Source organism: Triticum aestivum, chromosome 4B (genome assembly GCF_018294505.1).
Source record: "Triticum aestivum cultivar Chinese Spring chromosome 4B, IWGSC CS RefSeq v2.1, whole genome shotgun sequence".
Classification (NCBI taxonomy): domain Eukaryota; kingdom Viridiplantae; phylum Streptophyta; class Magnoliopsida; order Poales; family Poaceae; genus Triticum; species Triticum aestivum.
In genome coordinates, this window is record NC_057804.1 from 578,470,948 (window position 1) to 578,494,873 (window position 23,926).

Genomic DNA, 23,926 nt, shown 5'->3' on the forward strand with positions numbered 1-23,926 from the left:
CGCGAGGTGGGACTAAGCGAAAGCGCTGCGCACAGCAAAGCTCTCCGCTCGGTTCGTTTCTTCGGAGGCGAGGCGCTGGTTGGTTTGCTTGGGCCGTAGTTGAATAAGGCCGAGCGCAGATGGGCTGCTGATTCCCGTAACATGGCCTGACAGTGCAACTACACATCTCTCGTGTTTTCATTTCTCGAAAAAAAAATACATCTCTTGCGTTTTCACGCGTGCATTATTTCTATTGCTAAAAAAGGCATACATTATTTATTTTTTTCTAAAAAATGGATAAGTTATTTTTTGAGAGATACGTTATTTTTTCTTCTTAAAAAAATTTAGACATTTCGGTTCCTCGCGGTGGACGAGAAGGTGACGACGCAATATATGGACGATGATCTTTTGTTACGTGTTGCCAACAGAGTTTTCATATCAGGGACACATGTGTCGGGCTGTACAACATCCGTTGCAAGAATCGACCCGTATGTGTCGGGACAGTGGTGGAAAACTAGTAGCAGTTCAGTCAGAGGCGCCCTCTATGATCCTGTACAAACGCGTGTCTCAGACAAATAATCGTATCTACCCTATAATATCTGGGACTTTGGTCTAGACTTCAGGTGATCCGGTCCGGGTCTTTCTGCCTTCTGCAACGATCCATGCAGCTGCAGGAGCAAAGAATTGCTGACGACAAAGATGGAGCTCAGGGCCATCAGTCCTCCTGCACGAACACGCCCATCACCAGATGTTACATTATCAAAGTTATACAAATATGTCAAGGTGACGTAAGCAGCCATGGCAATTGTGCTCTCCAGGTGAACATTATACCTGAAAGAGATGGTGTCATGGCGAAATCAAACTGAGGCAGTAGCGCCCCAGCCGCGACGGGGATGGCCAGTATGTTGTATGCCACCGCCCAGGCCAAGTTCTGGTGAACTTTCGCCATGGTTGCTTTAGATAGGGATAGGGCATCTGCAACCTGTGCCAGAGGGATGATCGTCGTCTATCAATGCATCACGCCACTTGAATTAGTCTTGTAGAAATCAGAGTGCAAAGAATTATACCTGTGAAAGTCGGTTCCCTAGTAGAACTACTGAAGCTGCATCAGAGGCGGCATTCTCTTTCGAGTGAGTTCCCATAGCTATTCCAACATCAGCAGCTGCCAAAGAGGGTGCATCGTTTATTCCATCGCCAACCTGTGCAAACGATGAATTTTGTCAGGCTCTAATTTTTAAGCTGTGCACAAAACTTAGGTGTGTTGTTGATAGTAGATCAAAGATAAAAGATAAAACACCACAATAAATTACCATGGCAACTCTATGCCCCTCCCCTTGCAAGGTTGATATAATGCCCGCCTTTTCCTGTGGGGTGAGGGATGACCTTCTGTTTTCACTCCTGATTCCAACAGTTTCCCCAATGCCTTCCACTGCCTCTTTCCTGTCTCCTGACAATATATAGGTTGCGATTCCTTCCTGCTGTAGCCTGTAGATTAACCAGAAAAGGAATGACTGTTACACACTGCTTGAATTATAGGGATATGACTGCAGGAGACACATCACTTGCATGACAACAAAAAAGTAGCATCCGCAACATTTGAGGTTCTGGCGAGATGAAACCATTTTCCAACATTAGAGATCAAACGGGTTTTCAAGTTTAACACATTTTGACAAGTGGGGCAACATGATAACTTCTGAACATGTTCCTGGCAGTTAGGGGAGTTATATTTGCACTAATATCACATTGAAAATACATTTACAATGCAAAAGATGTCTCCAGTAAATACCTGTCCACAGTTGATTTTGCATCATCACGCAGAACATCTGAGATAGCAATAGCACCTATTATTCCTTCTCCTTCACGGCCAATATAAGCGATTGATTTTGACTGATTCGAAGATGATGCTTCACTGGAAGGCACAAACTCTAGGCGCTTTCCAAGATCACTCAGTTCAGTCGGCGACGCCTTGGTTTCAAAACGATTGTGGACCCAGTCCAAATTACCCACTGCAACCAAACGCCCATCTACTTCAGCCAAACAGCCAAAACCAGGCTGTGTAAGCTGCCCACTTGTCGTTGGAATATCCAGTTTGCACAGTTCAGTCTCCTTCGTTATAGCATTCGCAATAGGATGCAATGCTGTTTTCTCCACTGCAGCAGCAAGACGAAGAATCTCCATCTTGTCATATGCTAAAGAAGCAATAGAAGTAACAACTGGTTTTCCTTTCGTAAGCGTCCCTGTCTAAGAATCACAATAGAGACACTACTTATAATACAGATACAGAAATTCTGCTCCGAGAAAGATAATAAATGAAGTCATATACCTTATCCAGAACAATTGCATCTATCCCAGCCAAACGCTCCAAAACATCACCTCCTCTAATAAGTAGCCCTCTTTTAGCGCCTGCTTTCAGATTAAAGAAAAAGTCACAGGGCGTTCTTTATGTTGAGCAAGTTCACCTGTTAGCTTTCCCGCCACTCATAAAAGACAAAGTACGATAGGAGTTGCTACATACAAGTACTGAATTGAGGAACGTTTAGTCAATGGCATCAATGCAGAAGAACCTTAAATTGCATTCATGCAGTGTAAATTGTATGATTCATTGTCTCATCAAACATTGAGAAAAAAAGAATACAGACACTTGGACAAAGAAGTTACCCATGGAAGTTCCTATTAAGATAGCTGTAGGCGTAGCTAATCCAAGTGCACACGGACAGGAAACAACCTGCAGGGTGAAAATTATCGCAAACAAGCATTAAAAGAGGCAGTTCTTAAGAGTAAGCTACGTGAAACAGCTGCTCAATGGTCAACCACCTCCAAACAGGACAACAACATCGAGATTTCAGGATGTTTTGCATGTGCAATGAGCCACAATAGATATGACGAATGATCAGTGAGTTACTGTAGTCTGGCTATGTAAAATTGTTCCATAATTTTGAGGGGGGGGGGGGGGGCTTTAGGAAAACAATAGCATGGTTACTTACTAGTACATCCACAGCAAGTTTCAAGCTCAAAAGCAACGAGTCCCCATCAGGACCAGAAATATCATTTAGAAGGACCTCCGGAAATAGGTGTGTGCCCAATAAGTACCTTGGGATACATAGAAAAAATTTAAACCAATATTTATATAGCTGCAGCAGTTTTTTGTATGCTTTTCTCTCAGAAAGAAAAGAGAAGGAGCAGCAGAGCATACCAGAAAGAAAAGGTTGCTGCAGACAACGTCATAACAGTATACACAAATGGCCCTGCAATCGCATCCGCAAGCCTTTGTACAGGAGCTTCATGTGCTTGTGCATCCTCAACCTGTTCAGGGACAGTATGAATAGAATTACAAACATATTCCCCTTATAGTATAAAATAATAAAATAGTGATGCGGTGTATACCTACCATGCGGATTATCTTAGCAATTGTTGACGACGGTCCAGTGGTTGTGGCTTTGATCCTTAAAGGTCCATCCTGTAGAAAAGACAAAAGGATGGATTGGTAAATTAATTTAGCTAAGTTTGAAAGGAGCACATGCACTTCATGAGAGAGAGAGAGAGACTTAAAAAGATTAAAGAGATCAACCAGGACATAATAAGAATGAGTGAAGGGACGCGGATTTGGTGAACATGATTCCACGCGCACCCCTTATGAATAGTAAATTCAGAAGAAGAAAAAACCTAGAAAAATCTGAACATTTTTTGTAACATACATAGTAGACCGGTACACTCACGTACGAAGTTTCACGAATAAATGACATCTGTGATATTCTGGGCAAAAATGACAAAATCAAAGCTATATTAACAAACACTGTTTGATTCATAGTGTTTTCACTATCGTAAGGTCCCAATTGTATTTTCTTCACTAAGAATACCACCGGTGTCAATACTTCACTTAACTTCACACGTGAGTAGAATGGTCGACCAAGTTTGATACCACAAAATTTTAGAATTTTTAAAATTTTCCTAGTATTTTCTTCGAATTTACTGTTCATGTGGGTGCGCATGGAACCATGTCCACCTTTGTATTTTCGTGAGTGAAGAGCTTATTGAAATGTTAGTTACGATTCCCGATGATTAACTTCTACATTGACTATGAGGGACATATATACAACACACAGATCCTCAAATTGTAATAAAATCACAATTGATTAACACAATGTAGTGGGAGTGAAGATCAGAAACGGGAAAAGATACCATACTTTCTGGCAGAAATTATTATGTGCATGTACATACCCAATTAACAGTTCCAGAAAATACAGGGCATCCTTTTTCTTTTGCTACCGGCAAGGATTCTCCAGTAAGCATTGATTCATCCACAAAACTTGATCCTCCAGTGACATTTCCCTGTATGAATAGGTGCCAATGGACCAGTAGATCTATCAGAATTCTATGCAAGGACAAGCAGATGTACAGAAGGTGCAACAGAATGATGACAATCGTGTCTATATTAACGACCATTGGTTCCCTCGCGAAAGAAGAAAAGAAACTAGAACACCCTTCAAACATTTTGACTCGTCCTAAAATATATACTAATAACTATTTTAATCGAGTAGCAATTTCGCTCAAACCATTTGTTAGAGACAGCATAGAAATACACAGAGAGTAAGGATATCAAAGTATGTGAGTAAGCAATACATGAAACATCATTGAAGTCAGCAAATCAATACCGATCAATGTGTCTTAGAAGTCTGAAGAATTAATACAGAAAAGGGAAAAGGACCCACCTCCAAATGTCTTTTAGCACATTTATGTCACTTTGTAAGATGCCTTACCACAAGGAATTAATGGCCATACAGGGGCTCATCAAATTTAGACTTCATTTATGTTTAATCACATAAATGTTGTATCACTGCACTGTAATTGTAAGATACTAGAAAGTACAAAAAATAAACCATGGCTCCTTACATCTACAGGGATAGTTTCTCCTGGAAGAACTAATACTGAGTCTCCAACACGGACATCATCAACAGGAACTTCAACTGTTATTGCATCTGAATTCAAAATGCCATCTGAAGGAAGGTCGTCACTTGAGGATGTAATGACTAGCCTCGACTGAGGAGATAAGAGTGACTGCCATATAATATGAGACATAGTGAGTTGTAAATACATTAGTTATATTGGTCAAGCAATTATAGACAGGTGTACGTTACTTCACTAACTATCAATATGTGTTCAACAGTTTATACAGATTTATTAATAAAAGTATCGGCCTCTTATTTTAGCTTCTAGTAATACAAAAAGGAAATGTTGCATGTGTTCATACAATGCGTAGATATTTACTTACAATGAGCTCATTCATATCGCTAGATGCCTTAAGCCTAGCACTTTCCTCAAGAGATCGTCCCAGAAGTACAAATCCAAGAAGCATGACCTGCATGCTACAAGATGAATTTCTTCAACAAAACTTCTTAAAATATAGTTCAACTGTTGTTTGATCAACTGCCAAATCAAATGAAGTAATGTGGAAGACAGAAATAGGACTTGTATGTTGAATGATTCGATTATACAGTGTCTGGCTTGTTAATAAATATGCCCGACAAATAAATGTCGGACATTGACACAGATTTTGCTAATAGACTCAAAAGCAGAGCAACTTCATTAACTGACAGCAATACAGTGCCAGGGCACAAGAGCAGTGGCAGCAAGTACATAGGAGTTCCAAGTTTGTTATCATATTTTTTCTTTGTTATTTTCATGCATGAAAGATTGCTCACCGGTTCATCGAAGAACGTTGAATTCCATGCCAATTCAGGGTTCAGCAAGGAAACCTTCATACAAGAAAATCTCTATTAGACTATTATTATTCTTGAGTGTCTGAAAAAAAACATCCCCTATAAGTTCACTTACTGCACTAATAGCAAATGCAGCTGCAGACCCAAATCCTACAAGAGAATTCATGTTGGGGGAGCCTTGCTTGAACGCTCTTAGACCATCAAAAAGTATATCTGAGCAAGAGTTACATTTACCACAGAGTGAGAAAGAATTAATAAAATACCTGAAAAACACAGTGCAAGACCATGCTGGAAATCGGTTTCAGTTCGAACTTGCAATTTGTTTTTAAAATGCAGTTTTCTTAACTCTAGAATAAAGAATGCACAATCCCTCTGACTCTGTCATTATGTCTCTGTTTCGTAGGAGGCATTTAACAAATGTCTCTTAGGGCCAGTTCTTTTGGGCGATTCTACCAGAATCGCCCCCTTCCCCAGCTTCTCTCAGAATCACCACTCCATATGTTTTTTACAATCCTAACTAATTAGACCTTAACTAGATAGGATTGTAAAAAAAATATGGAGCGATGATTCTGGGAGAAGCTGGGGAGAGGCGCGATTCTGGGAGAATCGCCGAAAAGAACTGGCCCTTAAGAGACCGCCATATCAAGCAAAAGCTCATGAATCAAAAACCAATATTGTACTAATGATGACTAAATGTAGAGCCAAAGTTCGAAACATCTTGTGTCGATACACCTACCTGGTGAATACTGAGTTTTCTATCATTCCTTTGAACTGATTTTATATGTTGTAATGCACGTACAATCACTGTCCTTGTGGAAACATAGCTAATAAACAACAAGTACACTAATTAATGCATAAGATTTTGAAGATGATATTGGAGCCAAGTATACCTCTACCAGGCCCAAACAATGCCACCATAGCAAGGCCACATTTCACATACGAGTTATGCAACACATCCAAAAATGTTCCTGCACCGTGCACAAACCGGTCATATAATAAGAATTCAATAGGGTGAGCATCAGTGGCCAATCTAGCGAGCCTCAATAAAATAAGCAGCCAACTGAACTTGGTTTTTTCCCGTTCACGACTTGAGATCACGCTCCGGTGGTTTAAATTAAACTCACCATGGCCGATGTGGATGCCGAACGAGTGGAGGAGATGGGACGCGTGCGAGCCGCAGCAGAGCGCGACGAGCGTCCAGGCGAAGGCGACGCGCCCACGGCTCCGGGTGAGGAGCTCCGACTTCCGGGCGGCCATCTCCCTCCACTTGAGCGCGCTCTCCGCGGCGCCCGCGGTAGCGCCCCCTCGGCGCGCCGCGGACGGGAACCCGCACACCGTCAGCCTCTCCGCCAGCTCCTCCCCGGCGCCCGGAGCCGGGGACCGCAGCCGCACCGCGGCCGACTCGGCGAGGAGGTTGACCGCCGCGTTCTCCACCCGCGCGTCCGCGGCGAGGATCGACCGCACCCGCGCCGCGCAGCCGCCGCACATCATGCCGCTGACGTCGAGCAGCACGGTCGCGCTGGTCCCCTCCTCCGCCGCGGGGGCCACGTCGAGGGCGGTCGAGGCGGAGGGGTCGGCCGCGGCACGGGGCGTGCCCGCTAAAAGCTCGCGCGGGATGAGGCGGAGGCGCTGCTGGGAGGCGGGAGCGGAGCGGCGGCTGCGCGGCAGGCGGAGGCGCCGCGCGAAGAGGAGATGACTGGCGTTGGGAATTTGAGCGCGCACGTGGAGGAGGGGAGAGGCAGGAGCGGTGGCCATGGCGGCCATCCGGAGGTCTCGCCCGGATGAGAGCCTCGGGTGCCCGGCCGCCCCGCCTAGGGTTTGGAGCCGTGGAGGAGGAGACGGGAGGAGGAGGTGGTGGTGGCCATGGAGGAACGGGCCGAGTCGACGACGAGTAGGTGGTGGGTGGGAAATGGAGTTACGGAAGAGTGGCCGTGGTGAAGTGGAGAGGGGTGGCGACGTGGACCGCTCGGAGGAGGAGGTCGCCAATCTGCCATCGTGGATGGATTTGGATTTTCTGGACGGCGATCCATGGGGCCCTCGAAGGCTTCTTTCGCCGTGGAAAACGCGGTGGGTGCTGTTTCCCCTTTCCCGGAGGAAGAACGGAGAACCCCTCTGCCACCGGGAGTATTCACAGTGCTCACAATAGCGTTCTTTTTTTTTTAACTTCAGTACAGACATATACACGCGCATACACTCACCCCTATGAACGTACACACGCACACCCTACCCCTATGAGCACCTCCGAAATACTGAGCCGGCATATCATCTTGAGATTTACGAAGTCACCATAAGCGCCTCGTCGTCTCCCACTGAATATGCATCGCCGGAAATCCTGAAATAAATCCAGGAATAAATGCGAGCACCATGATTTGAACCCTGGTGGGCTGGGGATACCACAGTCCCTCTAACCATCCAACCACAGGTTGGTTCGCGCTCACAATAGCGTTCTAGCTGAATCTGGTCCTGTTGTAATTTATTTATTTTTGCCAAATTATGTACTACTTCCTCCAATTATTAAACCCATTAAGCGTCGTGTGTAGAGCGGCCAACTAGCTATGCACGTCCAGCAAACTGGTTGGCCAAATTTTTTAGATGAGCATGAGGATTATTTTTTAAATGTATTTTCTTTTTAGATGGAGGTGAGCAGCTTCGGTATTTTTTAAATGGAGGTCAAAGTGCCGCTCGCTGGTAGGCTGCGGTGGTAATTTTCTCCTTTTTTAGATGAATGTAAGGATTTTTTTTCGAGATGTTTTTTTAGACGATGGTGAGGAGATGTTTGTTTAGACGTAGGAGAGGATTGTATGTATTTTTTTTAATGAAAACATGCGCACAACTTTTTTTCAAGCTAGTCCAAATTAATTGTCGTAGCAGCTTTATTACAGGAGTACCTATGTTCCTGAATGTAACTGAACTGCCAAAACATGTTACTCCTGAGTGATCGGCGCCGGTGCGTCGGCCCAAACTTTTGGCCGGCCTATTTCCCACCGTATAACATTAAAACTCTTGTAACCATCCGATGCGGGTTATCTTCCTCGTCCATCCCTAAAGCAAACAACCAAAAAGGAAATCTCGCCTCCACCCAAAAAAAGCAGTGCGGTCAACACCTTCACACCAGGTCATCCACTCGTCCTCCCCCGGTCATCACTCTCGCCACCCTCGGCCTCTCCGTCGAAGCTCGCCGCCTTTGACCTTGGCATCAAAGCAGCGCCTATGGTTGTTCGCAGCCTTGCCCTCACCAGTTGTAGATGGCACGCAACCGCTTGCAGCTCCGTGTGGTCTTGGTCGCAACCTCTCCCGCCGTGTTATGGCTGTGCTCGTCAAGCTCCGACGGGGGTACCGCCCATGGCTATCGGGTCAGTGTCGTGTCCGGTCGAAGCAATGACTGATCACGGTTGTAGCACTCCAGCATCACGGTTGTAGATCCCCACCGATCACAACTCCAGCCAACAAAGAATTAGTCCCAACACCCTCAGTTTGTTGTTACCCAGCAAAGATGCTCGCTAGTCGCATCATACTTGGTTGCCGGTTCCAGCAAAATGAGCAAATTGGTGCGCCGGTCATAGCTCTGTCACCGTCTCATAGGCTAGTTCCGGCAAAAATGTTTGTCGGTCGCAGCATCTTTGGCTGTTGGTTCCAGCAAAACGGCTTGCTGGTCGCGGCTCTGTGGAATGCCGGTTCCAGCAAATCTCGCACGCATCACCACCATCGCCGCCATGGTCGGTTGCAGCCATTTCATAGTCGGTTGTAGCACGCGAGGTTGTCAGTTCCAGCATCTCATCTGCACCACATGGACACCCATGGCCGGTTGCAGCAATCCCTTGGCCTGTAGTAGCTTCTTCTTATGTCGGTTCCAGCAAAAATCTCGCACCACAATGCCGCCTATGCCGCCGGGTGATGTCTTGGCCGGATGCAGCATTTTTGTGGCCGGTTGTAGCGCACGCGGATGCTAGTTCCAGCAAAACACATCGTGCCTTGGCCGTGCGCACCACCACCGCCGCTCATTGTAGCAGTCGTCGCCGGCCGTTGTAGCAAGTTCGTGCGCGAAACCACCACTGCATCGTTGCAGCGCCCTAATGACGGTTCCCGTAGCTTCGCCAACAGGGACTCGCAGCTATAGTTGGGTGGAGGCCATCGCTGGGATCCATGAGGGTTGTAAGCAGCCATGACTGCGAGGGATGTGAATTGAGGAGAAGGAGGGTTGGGAGAGGGGCTCGTTGGCCAGGACGGAGAGGCGACATTGGGCGCCAAGGAGGTTGTCTGGTTAAGCCATGGATGATGGCGAAGAAGGACAAAAGGAGAGACATTGAATTGAGGAAGAAGAAGGTTAACGTGAGCTCGCAGAAAGTGAGTGGTGAGACCGGCCGAACGCTTGGCCGGTCGGTCGGCCACAAACGTTTCCCAAACGAAATACATTTACAAACAGAGGGTGTGGTATAATTGTGTGCCAAAAAGGTTAGATATCTATAAAAAACTGCAAGAAGGTGTTTCTTAGTTTTATTGTACGTACTCCCTCCGATCCATATTAGGTGTACTTAGGATGCGTTTGGTTGAAGGTGTCGTATGAATGGGTTGGGACCGTTCAATTTTTTTGGGATTGAACCATTCAATTCATGTGTTTGGCTGAATATAAGTGGTGAGCTAATTATTTAGGACGGGACCACCAGTCATGCTCACATAGTCATGCATGCAAAGGGTGGCCATTTGATTCGACCGATTTGGTTGGGTGGAACGGTTCAGCATCTTCATGGCATATTCTCTTTTTTTGGCTCGAACCATTCATGTGCTTTATAACCAAACATGTCTATTTTCTGAACGATCCCAACCCATTCATGACCGCCCTTGCAACCAAACGCACCCTAAATCAGCGACGATTAATATCGATCCATATTAGGTGTACGTACTCTTTTTCTTCATGGTAATATGTGTCTCATTCATATCATAAAGATCAAAATACAAGTCACGTAAGGACCGACATGACAAAACTGAAAAGATAGCAGAACATCTCTGAGTTTGACGCCACCGTCCGTCACCTGCCTCCGGCACCACCATAGCAGCCACTGAAGAAAATAATGACGAATCACCTCCTCACCCGAGCTTGACATGGCTCCATTGCTGATATGCAGCTTTGCGGACCTCCAAGGTGGCTCACCAAAAGTGAAGCCCTTGTCTTTGAACGAACCAGACCGGGGCAATACCCCGGACACGCCATCGAACTCCAAATCTGGCACCCCACCACAACTAATACGCCGAAGGAGGAAATCATACCCGCTATCCACGAACCACGAACATAGCACATGTTCCAATCTTCTAAATATCGTCGATACAGACCACAATCTGCATCCGCTCCTGGACTACCTCCCAAGCTCCACACCGACGCTGGAGCAAACATCGTCGCAACGACGGAGCCCGAGGACACAGGTCCACCACGAGGATGCAGCCGCCGTCACGCCATCCTTACTTGAATAGACTGGTTTCCAAATTCATCCCCAATCATAGGACCGATGGCCTTGTCAGAGAAGGATTCGAAGAATCTTTATTCAGCGCTGTCATCGTCGTCGCTGAAGCAAGACGATGAACAACCTAAACATCAAGACTATAAGAGAGTAAAAACGATCCACACGCGTGGATCCGGCGATCCCTCTCACCATTGACGATCGGGGTCGTCGGCGGAGGGGGGTCACCGGAGAACGGCGCTGGAAGATTGGACTCTCCTGGCGGCGACTAGGGTTCCAGCCGCCAGGAGCGAGAGACGTGAGGAAAAACGATTAGTCGACGAGATTTCCTAGGTGCGTCTTCAAACTAGTAACTATTAGGCGTACGTACGTACTCCCTCCGATCCATATTAGGTGTACTAAATCAACGACGATTAATACCGATCAGGGGGAGTACTAGATTTCATCTCACACAACGTATTTTAACAAAAAAAATCATGAATGGTTTCGCAAAAAAAAATCATGAATGGAAGTACATTTACACTTTAGAGCATGCTTGATTTGATGCCAAATTTTTGCTTGCCAAAGTGTGGGCAAAGCCAAAAAAATTTGGGTGTCAATTTGTTGCCTACTCACTCTTAGTGATCTAAACACTCTTATATTTCTTTACGGAAGGAGTACTAAATTGCTTTGCCAATCCCATAGTTAGAGAGCTGCACGAACATGAGGTCTCTTAGCGATTTGTGACCATCGGAACAACCCGAAATTATGATCACCCGGTTGACGTTACAACAACCTGAAAGTACATCATCTGCTATGAGTATGCTTAATACTCTCATGGTTTAAGAAATTATGTAAACGTTAAATTTTGCGTGATTCTACTAATAACTGAATGACGATATGATCTCGGAGTATATATCAATTGGTTGGGTCTATTCAACATATGTGTCGTTCCAACAACGTGTCATCAAAGTTGCCTGCATCTTTGTTACATAACTATACTCATGATCAGGAAAATAGAATTATCTACAACACGCTAGTCTTAGAGCTGAGACTAGAACTCAATTTTACCTTTTATTATCCCGCACATGTATATGAGTTTTTCTATGAGCCTCCTGGTTATGCGGACTCGAGAACCATTGCAATTATAACACATACAATAAACATCAATTACGGACATGGAAATAAATACTCCCTCTGTTCATAAATATAATTCTTTTTAGATATTTCAATATGGACTACATACGGAGCAAAATAAGTGAATCTATGCTCTAAATTATGTATATATACACCCGTATGTACTTATATATATATATATATATATATATATATATATACATATATATATATATATATTAAAATCTATAAAAAAGACTTATATTTAGGAATAGATGGAGTAATAACTTCTATTATTGCCCCCAGGGCATATTTTCTTCAGGCCGCAACTGACATGATACTTCGACATCATGACAAGATGATCATATTTGTTGCATACAAATACCAGTTCAACTACAATGATGTGTTGGAGGCGGAGATACATGCAATGGTGCAAGGCATGGCTCTAGCCCTGCAAACACATTGAGCTTCCGATCATTGTGCATTCAGAGACGATTCACTATTTCGTTCTCCATATGGCCATCTAGCATTGAAGATCAAAGAGTTGAGAGGTGTTCGGAAGTTTTATTTCGCAAAAGCTTCATCGCAACCAGAATAGTGTAGTAGATTGTTTGGCATGATATAGCCACACTGGAAGTAGCACCGTTGTCTAACTACACAGAGGACCACATGTATGGAGGAATTCTTGCCTCTTAATTGTAACTCTATAATCTTGAATAAACTCCTCCCGCCGTTTTCTCTCAAAAAACAAACCCCTACCCGAGGCAAAAAGAAGATGCTTGAATGCCCGTACACCTATCCAGCTTGTCAAATAGCCATTGATGCATATATTCTAGCTTGACACTGTTTTTATATACAAGGTCACTATCAAAATTACAATTTTCAACTATACAAGGCCACTAACATCAATCGAGGTAAAATTGATGAGGTTTACCTCGTATTAGCAACCGAGGACATTAATACCCCTTGCATGCATGTGGGAGTAAGAAGCTTAGTTTTTATGTACCACATTAATCAACCAACGAGGAGTGAGAGGGTTGTCTTGTTGTGCGTTGAAGAGGAAAATACACATTAATTAACACGTCGAGCGAGGAGAAAAGACAAGCTTGCAACATTAGCTTAAGTAAGCGTTGATTTCTATCTTGATACCTGTAGTATGGGTTTATGGCCTTGTATACAAAAATGAAGGGAGTACCTTTCAGCTTGAAAGAGTTCACTCTCCACTCAATCCCAATCTTCGACATCCATCTAGAACCCATCAAACCCCTCCGATTTGGAAAATAGTTATAGACGAAACGGTAAAAAAAAAAGGTCATCGGGAAGCTCAAACCGCACCCCGCGCCTACATCCAACTCAATCAAACCTGTAAGCGACCACCTCACTCATTGCTCCCAAGGACGTGCAATTACGGAGGTGCAATGTTGCGTCCTTGTTTGAGTTTTTCTCTTTGCGGTGTTCCAAGTTCCAAGTTCATTGATTTTTTATTTTTGCAAATAAAGTTTATTTTAAAATTGTTAATCCGATACAACTTCAGTTATTTTACTATACTAGTTTATGTAGTCCAATGATTCCTCAACTTCGTCTGTTCTCTACTCCGTCTTTTGCTCTAAATAAAAATGATGCATGATACCTGTTACTTCATCCGTTTTAAAATAGATAACTCAATTTTATATTAAGTTTAGTACAAAGTTAGTATAAAGTTGGGTCATCTATTTTGGATGAAAATGGACAAAACTGGTCCTTATCTGAATCTTCAACACAAAATGGCCCCAATCTGGAAAAAAAATCACGAAATGGCCCCTTTTGCATGACGCCCGAGACTAGGGCGCCATGCTAGATAGCATGACGCCTCAGGCTAGGGCGTCATGCTATATGGCATTGGTGCCCTACGCCGGGGCGCCATACTACATGTCGTTATCATGGTGCCCTTGCCCGGGGCGTCATGCTCTCTGGCATGGCGCCCTAGCCCCGAGCGTCATGTAAAAGAGGGCCATTTTATAAAATATTTCCTAGATTGAGGTTATTTTGTGTTGAAGTTTTAGATAAGGGCCAGATTTATTCATTTTCACCTATTTTGAAACGGAGGGAGTAGACGGGAGCTGCATGCCAAACAAAGGAATTGAGTTTTACACATGATGAATATCCGTATCTTTTTGAGGATTTCTGGCAAATTTCGTAATGCCACAAGGGCCAAACCGCAAAAGTTCTAATATCTCGCGCTTCGAACGTTATCTCCAATCTCTCGTCTCGTGTCCCATCCACGTCTCTCCGGCGTGCCCGCTCCAACTCTCATCCAATGGCCTCGCCGCACGCCGACCCGCAGCAGCACCACGCGTCGGCGCCGCCCCTCCTGCTCGCCGTACGCCGCATCCCGTACCCGGGGGCCCAGCGGCCGCGCGCGCTCCCCGCCCCGGACCTCGCCCCTCTCGCGCGCCGCCTCGACGAGCTCACCGCCGCGGCGGCCGCCCACCCGCTCCTGAAGCCGCTCTTCGACCTCCGCCACCACCTCTCCACCTTCTCTCAGGTACGCAAACGTTCACGCCCTAGTGGAGCTTCGTGAAAACGCGCGCCGGCGATCTTCCGAACTGACGCCGTAGGCCCGGCCGATGCGAGGAGCAGAGCAGGAGGCAGAGGATGGTGGCGATGCGGCAGGCGGCGTGCCCGCTGGCCGGCGGCGAGGGCTGCTTCGCGGCGGTGCTGGGCGGGTCCGTGGCCGGCATGGTGGTGTCCAACGGCGTCAACAGCTTCCTCAGCCTCTACAACACCGTGCTCGTCATCCGTCTCGTCCTCACCTGGTTCCCCAACACGCCGCCCGCCATCGTCTCGCCCCTCAGGTACACATTGCAAACTGTAAGACGCAACGCACTATCCCAGCAGTAGCAATACAATCTACAATGATGCGTCAGACCAATCGAACGACACAAGAAAACCACCACATTTCCGTAGCCATTTTTCAGTTGCTAGCGTGTACTCTACTGGTAGTGCTGTTTGCATTGGATGATTCAGAGAACGTAGGGAATTAAAATTGGTCACTGGCACCTACCACTAAGACGCAATGATCGCAATCACTATCATAATCTTGGTTAGAAGTCGTAAGGAGGCGCGACAGTGCAAAAGCAGAAAGGCTTTTGCTTCACTTCACGGAACAGATGTACAGTTTGGTTTGGTGACTTTCTGAAGATGTTGTTGTGGCGTGCAGCACGGTGTGTGACCCGTACCTGAACATCTTCCGGGGCATCATCCCGCCGCTGGGAGGGCTGGACCTGTCCCCCATCCTCGCCTTCCTGGTGCTCAACGCCCTCACCGGCACCGCCGCCGCGCTCCCGGCCGAGCTCCCCGCCCAGAACGCCGCGTCCGGCTCCGTGCACCCTGACGAGCTCACCGCCAACCAGAGGAAATGGATGCGGAGATTCCGCCCGGGGAAATCGCAAGAGGCTGCTGGTGCTCGCTAGACTTCATGCAATTTTGTGGAGTGCTCTGTAACCATCAAATGCATACTGTCATTCGGCATGTCGAATTACCACTGAGGCCTGTTTTTTCTTCTTCTTCTGATGAATGTGTATGTAGAGGAACCAAATTGCTTGACTGTAATGACATGTTTTTGGTATCTGATAAGTTTCTCACTTTGTTGATTGCTTGAGGAAATGAAACAAAAAACCCCATGTCTCACACATAACAAGGGAAAATAAACATTAAGAAACATATCGCTTTGGCTTCTAAATCTTTGAGGATTGATGTTAACTACAGCCGTTTAGGCACAATTCGTTTTAAGAAGCAAAGCCTCCTGGATCTGCACAGTCAGCATATAGTTTCAATGAAAATCGTCTTATAAAAACACCCACATAATTTACATGACAAGGTCAGAATTTGATGGTTCTTCTCTGCCACTGTACTTGCTACTGCGTCCTGAATGGATCCAAGCATTCTTGCTGCTTGAAGGGTGAGGTGGTGTTATTGGCTGAAGCATATACTAGTTTACAACATATAATGTACTCCCTCCCTTCCTAAATACTTGTTTTTCTAGACATTTCAAATGACTACTACATACGGATGTATGTAGACATATTTTAGAGTGTAGATTCACTCATTTTGCTCCGTATGTCGTCACTTGTTGAAATGCCTAGAAAGACAAGTATTTAGGAACTGAGGGAGTATGATGCACTAGCAACATTACTGAACAACTTGGAGCATTGTCATATGTATAGCAAAATTCCTGCAAACTTTGTATGGGGATATTCAAGTTCAGGAATGCTCTGTGGTACTCTGGATTCAGGACGGAGCTGACCATTTGAACTACTGATCATGCTGGTTTGGGGACTTTTGAGAGGCAAGCAAGAAGTCCAAGACGACCTCGTTGAACCGATTCGGGTCCTCCATCTGCGGCACATGCCCGGTTTCCTTGAAGATTTCCAACCTCACATTCTCTCCTAAGCACCTGAAACCATCATAAGCACACTAGTAATCACGCAAGAGGTTATGCTGCGATTTGTAAATTTGCATCACAGTATACGTAGAAAATTTACAGTATACTGTATACATGGACCATGGTGTGCAGTGGAGCAGAAGTAAGATCGACCATTTCAAGTCACTGTCAGTTCTTGCGCTGGGATAGCTATGGATTACCTCTTGACAGCGAATGCCTTGTCCACAGGGAATATCTGGTCATGGTCTCCCCAGACGAGCAAAACATCCTGCCATTCATAAGATCGAATACATAGTTAACAGAGGTTCTGAAAGATACACTACTGTATTTCAGAAACAGAATACAGTGCGGCTGCGTCGAATTTGCTCTTCATTTTGTGCAGAGTTTTACCTGCTCCAAGGGTGTAAGTTGGAACTCATCTGTCCCTACAGTGATGGCCTTCATAAGCTCGATCTTCTCCTCCCTCTTATCGCTGAAAAGTCTCTGCAAATTGACAAGATCACTGATCGGTACTGTACTGGCATTTATTGATCAATTATTAGTGTAGTGCAGAGGCAACAATGGATGGGCCACCTGCACGCCCTCTCTGATCAGGAAGTCCGGCAGCATGGAGGTGACCTGCTTCCGGTAGAACGAGAGCTCCATGAGCCGCCGCGCCGTGCGCGCGTCCAGCGGCATGAGCAAGTCCGCCGCGCTCGCCCACTCGCCGCCGGCGCGCTCGAGGAACGCCCTGTCGTCCTCCGCCGTCTTGAGCAGGTCGGAGTTGGATATCACCACGGGGCCGACCCTCGCGGGCCCCGCCGCGCGCGCCAGGGAGTAGGCCACGAACCCGCCGTAGCTCGTGCCGGCCACGGCGACGCGCGCCGTCGCCGCGAGGCCCGGGAGCGCGTCGAGCAGCGCGGCCAGCGCGGCGGCCTGCGCCGACTCGGAGGGCGCCGGGGAGGAGGGGCATGGGGAGGAGCCGCCGAAGCAGAGCAGGTCCGGGACGACGACGTGGAAGCGGCGGGAGAAGGGGCCCACCTGTCGGCGCCACTGCCATGTGGCCATGGGCCCGAAGCCGTGGATGAGGAGGAGCGGCGGCAGGCGCGGCTCCCCCGGCGGCGCCCAGTAGTGGATCGTTCGAGCCCCGCCGCCCTCGCCGGGGTCGCAGGGGAGGGTGACGGTGTGGGGGCAGAGGCCGGCGGCGTGGAAGGCGCGGCGCGAGAGGTACTCCATCACGGGGAGGAAGCTGAAGCCCATGGTGGCGCGGCGCCGAGCACGTGCACCAGTGCAGCAGCTGGAGCGACGAAATGAAGCGGACGAAGTCGACTGGGTCTTAAATAGCCGTATAGAGCGGTGGCCGCTCGCCGGAGCACCGACACGTCAAAGCAAATTCTGTCGGCTCTGGCATACCTCATACAGTACGTACGTATGTACTCTAGATATATCCCCTTCTATTCATTTTGATGACAAGTATTTCCGGACGGAGGGAGTACGAGTACAAGTGTGGCTATGCCGAAATTTCTAGGTTAAAAATGGGAAACAAACAATGTGCAGGTGTGTGTGTGTTCATATTGATCAACGATTTTCAAATAATTTGGTGTACACGCCAGTACACCAAAAGGAGTAGCCAATTATCGTCGCTGGATGTTATATGGACCTGCTGTAATTTCTGTTAGTTCTATTTTTTTTTGAACTACAACGATGTTTGATGAATAGATCAAAGATTTCTTAAAAAGGAAAACTCATAGCGATCATCCAAAAAAAAACACTCACAGCAAGGTGCCATTGATATAAAGCAGGGTCAAGCTCAAAACTCCTGTTTTGATCCCGAGCTCAAATGCACCCCATGAACACTACAATTGACGAAAAAAGATAAAAATTCAAAAAATTCTGTTTTTTCTTTGGTAAATTTTGACAAATACTCCCTCCATCTAAATTTATTGTCTTAGATTAGTCTAGATATGGATGTATCTAATATTAAAAGGTGACTTGATACATCCTAGTAAAATTTCAGCACGGAATAACATTTGTGGAGGTCATGGCAAAAAAAGTAAAAATCAATAGTCCAAAATATTTTTAGAACTAGCATTTTTGGAGCATCGATTTTGTTTTTTTGCTATGACCTCCACGAATGTCATTTTGTGCTGAAAATTTTCAAGCATACAAAACATTTGTTAAAGTTTACCAACCAAAACAATTAGATTTGTTTGAATTTCTTACCAAATTTTTAATTTACTGTTCATCAGGGTGCATTTGACCTCGGAAGCATATACTCCACGTCCGGTCAAGCTTGTCATCACCCAGAAGTCCAACGGGACCTCGTTAAACCAGGCACGGTCCTCGATCTGTGGCAATGGCATGTTTTCTTTATGGCATCCACCCTTCCTTTTCCATTGAAACCCCACGGGCCCCGCGTCGCTCCGCAAGGGCGGCATGGATGGCGAATCCCAGCTGCCATCAGATCGATCCTCCTTCTCCACCTCCTCTCCTCGTCATCGATGGTGCTCGCCGCTGGGCAAAGCTCGTGCGGTGGCGGCGGCAGTAGGGCATCTCCCCTCGCGCCTGTTTTGAGCTGGCGGTGGTTCGTCCCCGCATGCAGCGCCGTGGACGCGGATCTGGCGGATAGCCGAGATGCTACGGCTGGACACGGCGCAGGCATGCACCACGTTGTGGTGCCCAGGGAACGGTGGCGCATAGGCACATGCAACAGAGATTCACCGCTTCTACTGTTTCGTACTTGACCCCAAGTAAGATCCTGACGGATCGTGCCAGTTAAAATCGACGCCACCGGATAAAGTACTAAGAAGGTGCGACGTAAAATGGTCGCGCCCATCTCAAGTAAGGCAATAAAGTCCAGTTTATGTTCTAATGATATTTTTGCAAGGAACCTTCTTTTAGCCAAGCGTGCCAAACCTCTGCTATTTCAAAAAAATTCTTTCATTTGTATAGGTTTGAGTGTTGAGATATACTCCCTCCGTAAAGAAATATAAGAGCGTTTACAGATGGGAGTATACAGTGTGGTTCTAGATGCGTGGGAGTATATAGTGTGGTTCTAGATGACGCATCCGCGTAGGGCTCACATTAGCTATTTGCGGTTGTAGATGATCAAAGGACGTGACTTGGAACTTGTTCTGTGCGACTGTGCCGACTGTGATCCACTGATCCCATTCAAAACATGGATAAGCTGTCCCCTGTTCTCCGTGAAGAGCTTCTAACAGGATACAACAAGACCATCCGATTCAGAATCGCAGCTATCTTTATGGCCAAACACACAGCTGAAATTACTAATGTTGCGAAATCATGAATACTCCATCCAGTCTCCATCAGTACCAGCTTTGCCAAGAAGAAAAGGCTTTGCCAAAACAACAATCAAAAAGGGACAAATCTTTCTCAGTCAAGATAAGCGGTTCGGCATGAATATAACTGCACTGTGCATCGTCTGCTAAATCTGAAAAGGGTAGGAAATAAGTGCAGCGTTATTAGATTTGTTAGGCAGGAGGTGTCGGCTACAGAGTCGTGGCCAATTTATTTTTTCTGTCAGTCCAAGCTCTACTACTATAGATCGACAAGTTCATCTTTCAATATTGAACAAAAAGGGTGTTCATCTTCGTCGAAAAAGTAACTGGAACGGGTGCTCGTCGACAGCATCTTCAAAAATACAGATGCATACGTTCGCTATGTGTGGTCACTGGTCAGTCAGACAAATTACAGAGAGCTTGTCGTGGACTGGCTGGACAAGAACGGAATGCTGGCTGTGTTCGCAAGTCTGTAACTGAACCTGCACATCGTTTCTGAATTGACAGGACAATTTTTCTGCTTTAACCTCTTGTGCTAACAAATTTCAGAATTGACCTCGTTCGTTAAAAAAGTTCAAATCTAACCTTTTTTGGTCATGCCAACATCCTTGACGTTTGGCTTACACGGGAGATGCCATGGTCCATGGCGTCTGTACCTGGCCTGAGCTTAGCTGGCGTTGACGTGGCAAAGCGAAACGCCATGCTCCTTGGCGTTTGGAGGAAACGCCATAAATCTTGGCGTTTGGTCCCTGGGCGCTCAGATTTGACTAGCTGCCATTGCTGCATGCACGCACGTCGTCTACCTGCCATAGCATGCTTAGGTGAGTGACATGAGGGCATCTCCAGCCGTTCGGCCCCCAGGGCGCCTAAATAGAGCGGCCTGGGGGCGTGCCGGCGCTAGTTCAGCCCCTGGGGGCGACCTAGCTCCCAGTCACGCCCCCACGCGCCGGCCTCAGGATGCGGGAAATTTAAACTTGGTCGTTCCCGCTCTCAAAAGACGCCGCCGCAAATCCGGCGATCGGACGTAGTCTGGCGTTACAAAACAGAGCGCCCGGCGCGGCTTCGCGTGCGCAACGATTCACTCGGCGGGGTCGGCTCCAGGCGTTGGCGGAGTCGGCGTGCGCGGGCTCGTCGGTGTCGGAGCTGCTTCGGTGCTGGGCTGCGTCGGCGCGGCTTCGGCACTGCTGGGCGGCGATGTAGAGGCGTCGTTCGGGCTTGGCGTCCGTGTGGTCGTGGGCGTCGGCGGCGTCGTTGGCATTGCCGTCGGCAGCTCGTTCAGGATGAGGCCGCGCTGCACCAGGTACCACGCCTTGAGCTTCTCGTCGTTGCTCTGGAGCATGTCCGCCCCGCCCATCAGAAAAGCCATGTCGGTGTTCCTCTTCTTCGTGGCGACGTTCGTCCGGAGCAGGTCGAGCTTGATGGCGTTGTTCTTCATTAGCGACGACCACCGCGCCTCGGTCTTCTCTTCGCGTAGGACGGCCCGGGCCTGGGCGTCGGCGAGGCAATGCTCGATGCACTCCTGCACTCGCGCGGTTGCCGCGTCGGCGCTTTTCCCCTTCTTTGCCAATTTGTGGCCGTCCGGCCGCCCCTCTGACGCGCCCGGAGTCGTCGCGTCCGGCTTGTATGTCTCCTTGGCCTTGTCAAGGGCACGTCGGACTTCCGCCCACTTCTCGCACTTGTCAATGCGCTTGTAGACGTGGAGGTGCTTGAAGTCGACGTCTTGGTTGTCGCCCCGATACATGGCGAACATACGCAGCAGCTGCGCGGAGGGACGAACAGTTGGCGGGCGGCGGGCGCACGAGACGAAGATATGCGGGCGAACGGCGTGCGCACCTGATCCTCAATGCTGGCGCCGCTCTCCGGGCGAGCCGCGACCTCCTCGATGATTCCATGCCATTTGTCGCACGCCAACTGGATACGCCCCCAATGGTTCACCATCGCCTTGGAGCCGCGCTGCATGTAGACACCTTTGAAGTAGGGGTCGACGAGCTTCCGCTCGTCGAACTCGGCCTTGATGCGGTCCCAGTACGTCTTCAAGCTCTGGTTCGCGCAGATGGTCGAGTCGAGGCAGACGACTTTCCATGCTTCGGCGAGGCATTCCTCCTCCTTGGACGCCCACTTGATGCGCGGTTCGCCTGACCTAGCCGCCCGCTTCTTCTTCTTCTGGCGCCCCTTCGTCAGAACAGGAGCCGGCTCCTCCTCCTCCTCCTCCTCCTCCTCCTCGTCCTCCTCCTCCTCGGGTTCCTGCGCGTCGTCGCCGTAGACGTAGCCGAGCTCGGCCTCCATGTCGCCGCTAAGGTCCACTACCTCGTCCTGGGTGGCGAACCCGGGAGACACGGCGGCCGCGGCCGATCCTGTCGCGATGATGTCGTCCATGTCGGCTCCAGTGTCGTCGGCGTCGCCGAGGTGCGAGAAGGGTAGCGGTCCACGGTAGAGATGGGGCGTCGGTGTGGACGCGTAGGCGGCGGGCGGCGAGTAGTTGTATGGAGGGTACTGCACACCGACGAAGGCGGACGAGGGCGTGCGCGTAGCGGGGTGACATGAGGGAAGGTCATGTTTGGGTTGAACCCACCGTGCGCGTCGCCGTTGACGTAGCCGGGCGACGATGAACCCCATGGAGATCCGGCGCCTTGCTGTCCCCAGGGCGCATACTGGGCGTGGCTGACGACGGGTGGATTCATCCCCGCCTGGTCGACCGATGAGGAAGACGCCGCCGCGCGTGCCGCGTTGTCGCGGGCCTTCTTGGCTATGGTCATGTTCCGCCTGTCGGCGGTGACTGCTTCGCGCCGCTGAACTTCCACCCTCCACTCGGCGTTCGACAGGCCCGGTGGCTTCGATGGCGGCGCCCTAGGCTTCCTCTGCTTCGGCTAGGCCACGACGCCAGTCGCGGTTGCCGCCGCGCGTGGCACGGCATACTTTTTCGACGGCATGGCGTACTTCTTCGCGGCGAGCGGGAGGGGGTTTGGCGGGAGAAAGGGAGAGAATGGCGGGAGGAAGGCGAGCGAGCGGGAGAGATGCGAGGGAAAAGCGTCAAGAAACGGCGGGAAAAGGCCCTCGGGTCGCCTCCAGGGTGGGCCCACGTGCCTTTTTCGCTTGTGCCGGCTCCCCAAGCGCCCCCCAGGGCGCCGGGTTCGGCCTGGGTCCGCTGGCACCAGTTTTGGCCCGAGCCGGCGAAAAACGGGCTTCTGGGGGCGCGACTGGGGCCTTTTTTTGGCGTCGGCGCGGCAAAATCGCCTGGTGAGGGCCTGTTGGGGGTGCGGCTGGAGATGCCCTGAGACGTAGGTTCTATGCGTCCATGCATGCATGGATAAGTAGGTCGTTATGTGGCGGAGCACGTTGATTATCAGCGATGAGCGGTGACAGTGTCCCTAGTTCTTTCATGATTTGTTTTATGTTAAGAAGATTCTCTGACCCACGAATGGTAAAATCGATATATACTCTACCATAAGTGCTACTAGATAGATTCCTTAACCAAGTCCTGGGTATTATCCTTACACTCACCTATGCAACTGTACTACAATGTTAGAGCATCTATAGGCGGAAACCTCAAACCATCCCTTATACGCCTGCGGACGTGCCCGGTCAGTGACTGGACAGGAGAGAGAAGAAAAAACGCGACCCAATCGAACCCCTTGTATCGTTCCTATATATGCCCGGGCTGTCTGTGAACCCTCATATACATCTCAAATATGGGGAGGATATGAGGGCTCGTGGATGCACCTGGGCATTCCGCAACGTAGGACGCGGCCCCACCCCGACCATCTTTCTCTTTCTTTATTCTTTTTATTTTTCTCTTTTCATCTCCAACAATCATGTGCAAGTGTCCGGACATATGAGAAAAAAATGAGTATGGCTGCGCAGGCGGATAAATAGGGGCTCAAACGGACACGCCCGGTCACTGACCGGCCGCGTCCGCGGGCGTTTAAGGGTTCATATTTGCTATGTCTGGCTGTAGTGCTCTTAGCATTCTTGCACCGTAGT

At 48.3% G+C, this 23,926-nt stretch overlaps 3 protein-coding genes across 4 annotated transcripts; 1 reads left to right on the forward strand and 2 right to left on the reverse strand.

Annotated features, from left to right (window-relative positions):
• Nucleotides 1–371: 371 nt before the first annotated feature.
• LOC123093366 (copper-transporting ATPase PAA2, chloroplastic) lies at nt 372–7,651 on the reverse strand. Its single transcript, XM_044515323.1, has 17 exons — nt 6,821–7,651; nt 6,587–6,664; nt 5,812–5,909; nt 5,679–5,732; nt 5,249–5,335; nt 4,870–5,034; nt 4,198–4,308; nt 3,368–3,436; nt 3,173–3,282; nt 2,964–3,069; nt 2,638–2,704; nt 2,303–2,382; nt 1,766–2,220; nt 1,290–1,464; nt 1,047–1,178; nt 811–961; nt 372–703 (listed from the first exon to the last, which is right to left on the reverse strand). The coding sequence occupies exons 1-17, from the start codon at nt 7,458–7,460 to the stop codon at nt 570–572; spliced, it is 2,712 nt and encodes a 903-aa protein (XP_044371258.1). The 5' UTR covers nt 7,461–7,651; the 3' UTR covers nt 372–569.
• A 6,808-nt stretch (nt 7,652–14,459) lies between these two features.
• Nucleotides 14,460–15,867, forward strand: LOC123093368 (ylmG homolog protein 2, chloroplastic). The gene is made up of 3 exons (XM_044515326.1): nt 14,460–14,768; nt 14,864–15,078; nt 15,444–15,867. The coding sequence occupies exons 1-3, from the start codon at nt 14,541–14,543 to the stop codon at nt 15,694–15,696; spliced, it is 696 nt and encodes a 231-aa protein (XP_044371261.1). The 5' UTR covers nt 14,460–14,540; the 3' UTR covers nt 15,697–15,867.
• LOC123093367 (2-hydroxy-6-oxononadienedioate/2-hydroxy-6-oxononatrienedioate hydrolase) lies at nt 15,314–17,998 on the reverse strand. Of its 2 annotated transcripts, XM_044515325.1 has the most exons (5): nt 17,241–17,998; nt 17,058–17,150; nt 16,868–16,935; nt 16,530–16,679; nt 15,314–15,721 (listed from the first exon to the last, which is right to left on the reverse strand). In XM_044515325.1, exons 1-4 carry the CDS (start codon nt 17,904–17,906, stop codon nt 16,538–16,540), a joined length of 969 nt encoding a protein of 322 aa, XP_044371260.1. In that variant the 5' UTR covers nt 17,907–17,998; the 3' UTR covers nt 15,314–15,721; nt 16,530–16,537. The 2 variants fall into 2 exon arrangements, with proteins under 2 accessions (XP_044371260.1, XP_044371259.1); XM_044515324.1 differs by lacking the exon at nt 15,314–15,721 and having other exon boundaries at nt 16,051–16,679; nt 17,241–17,978.
• Between the last annotated feature and the right edge of the window lie 5,928 nt (nt 17,999–23,926).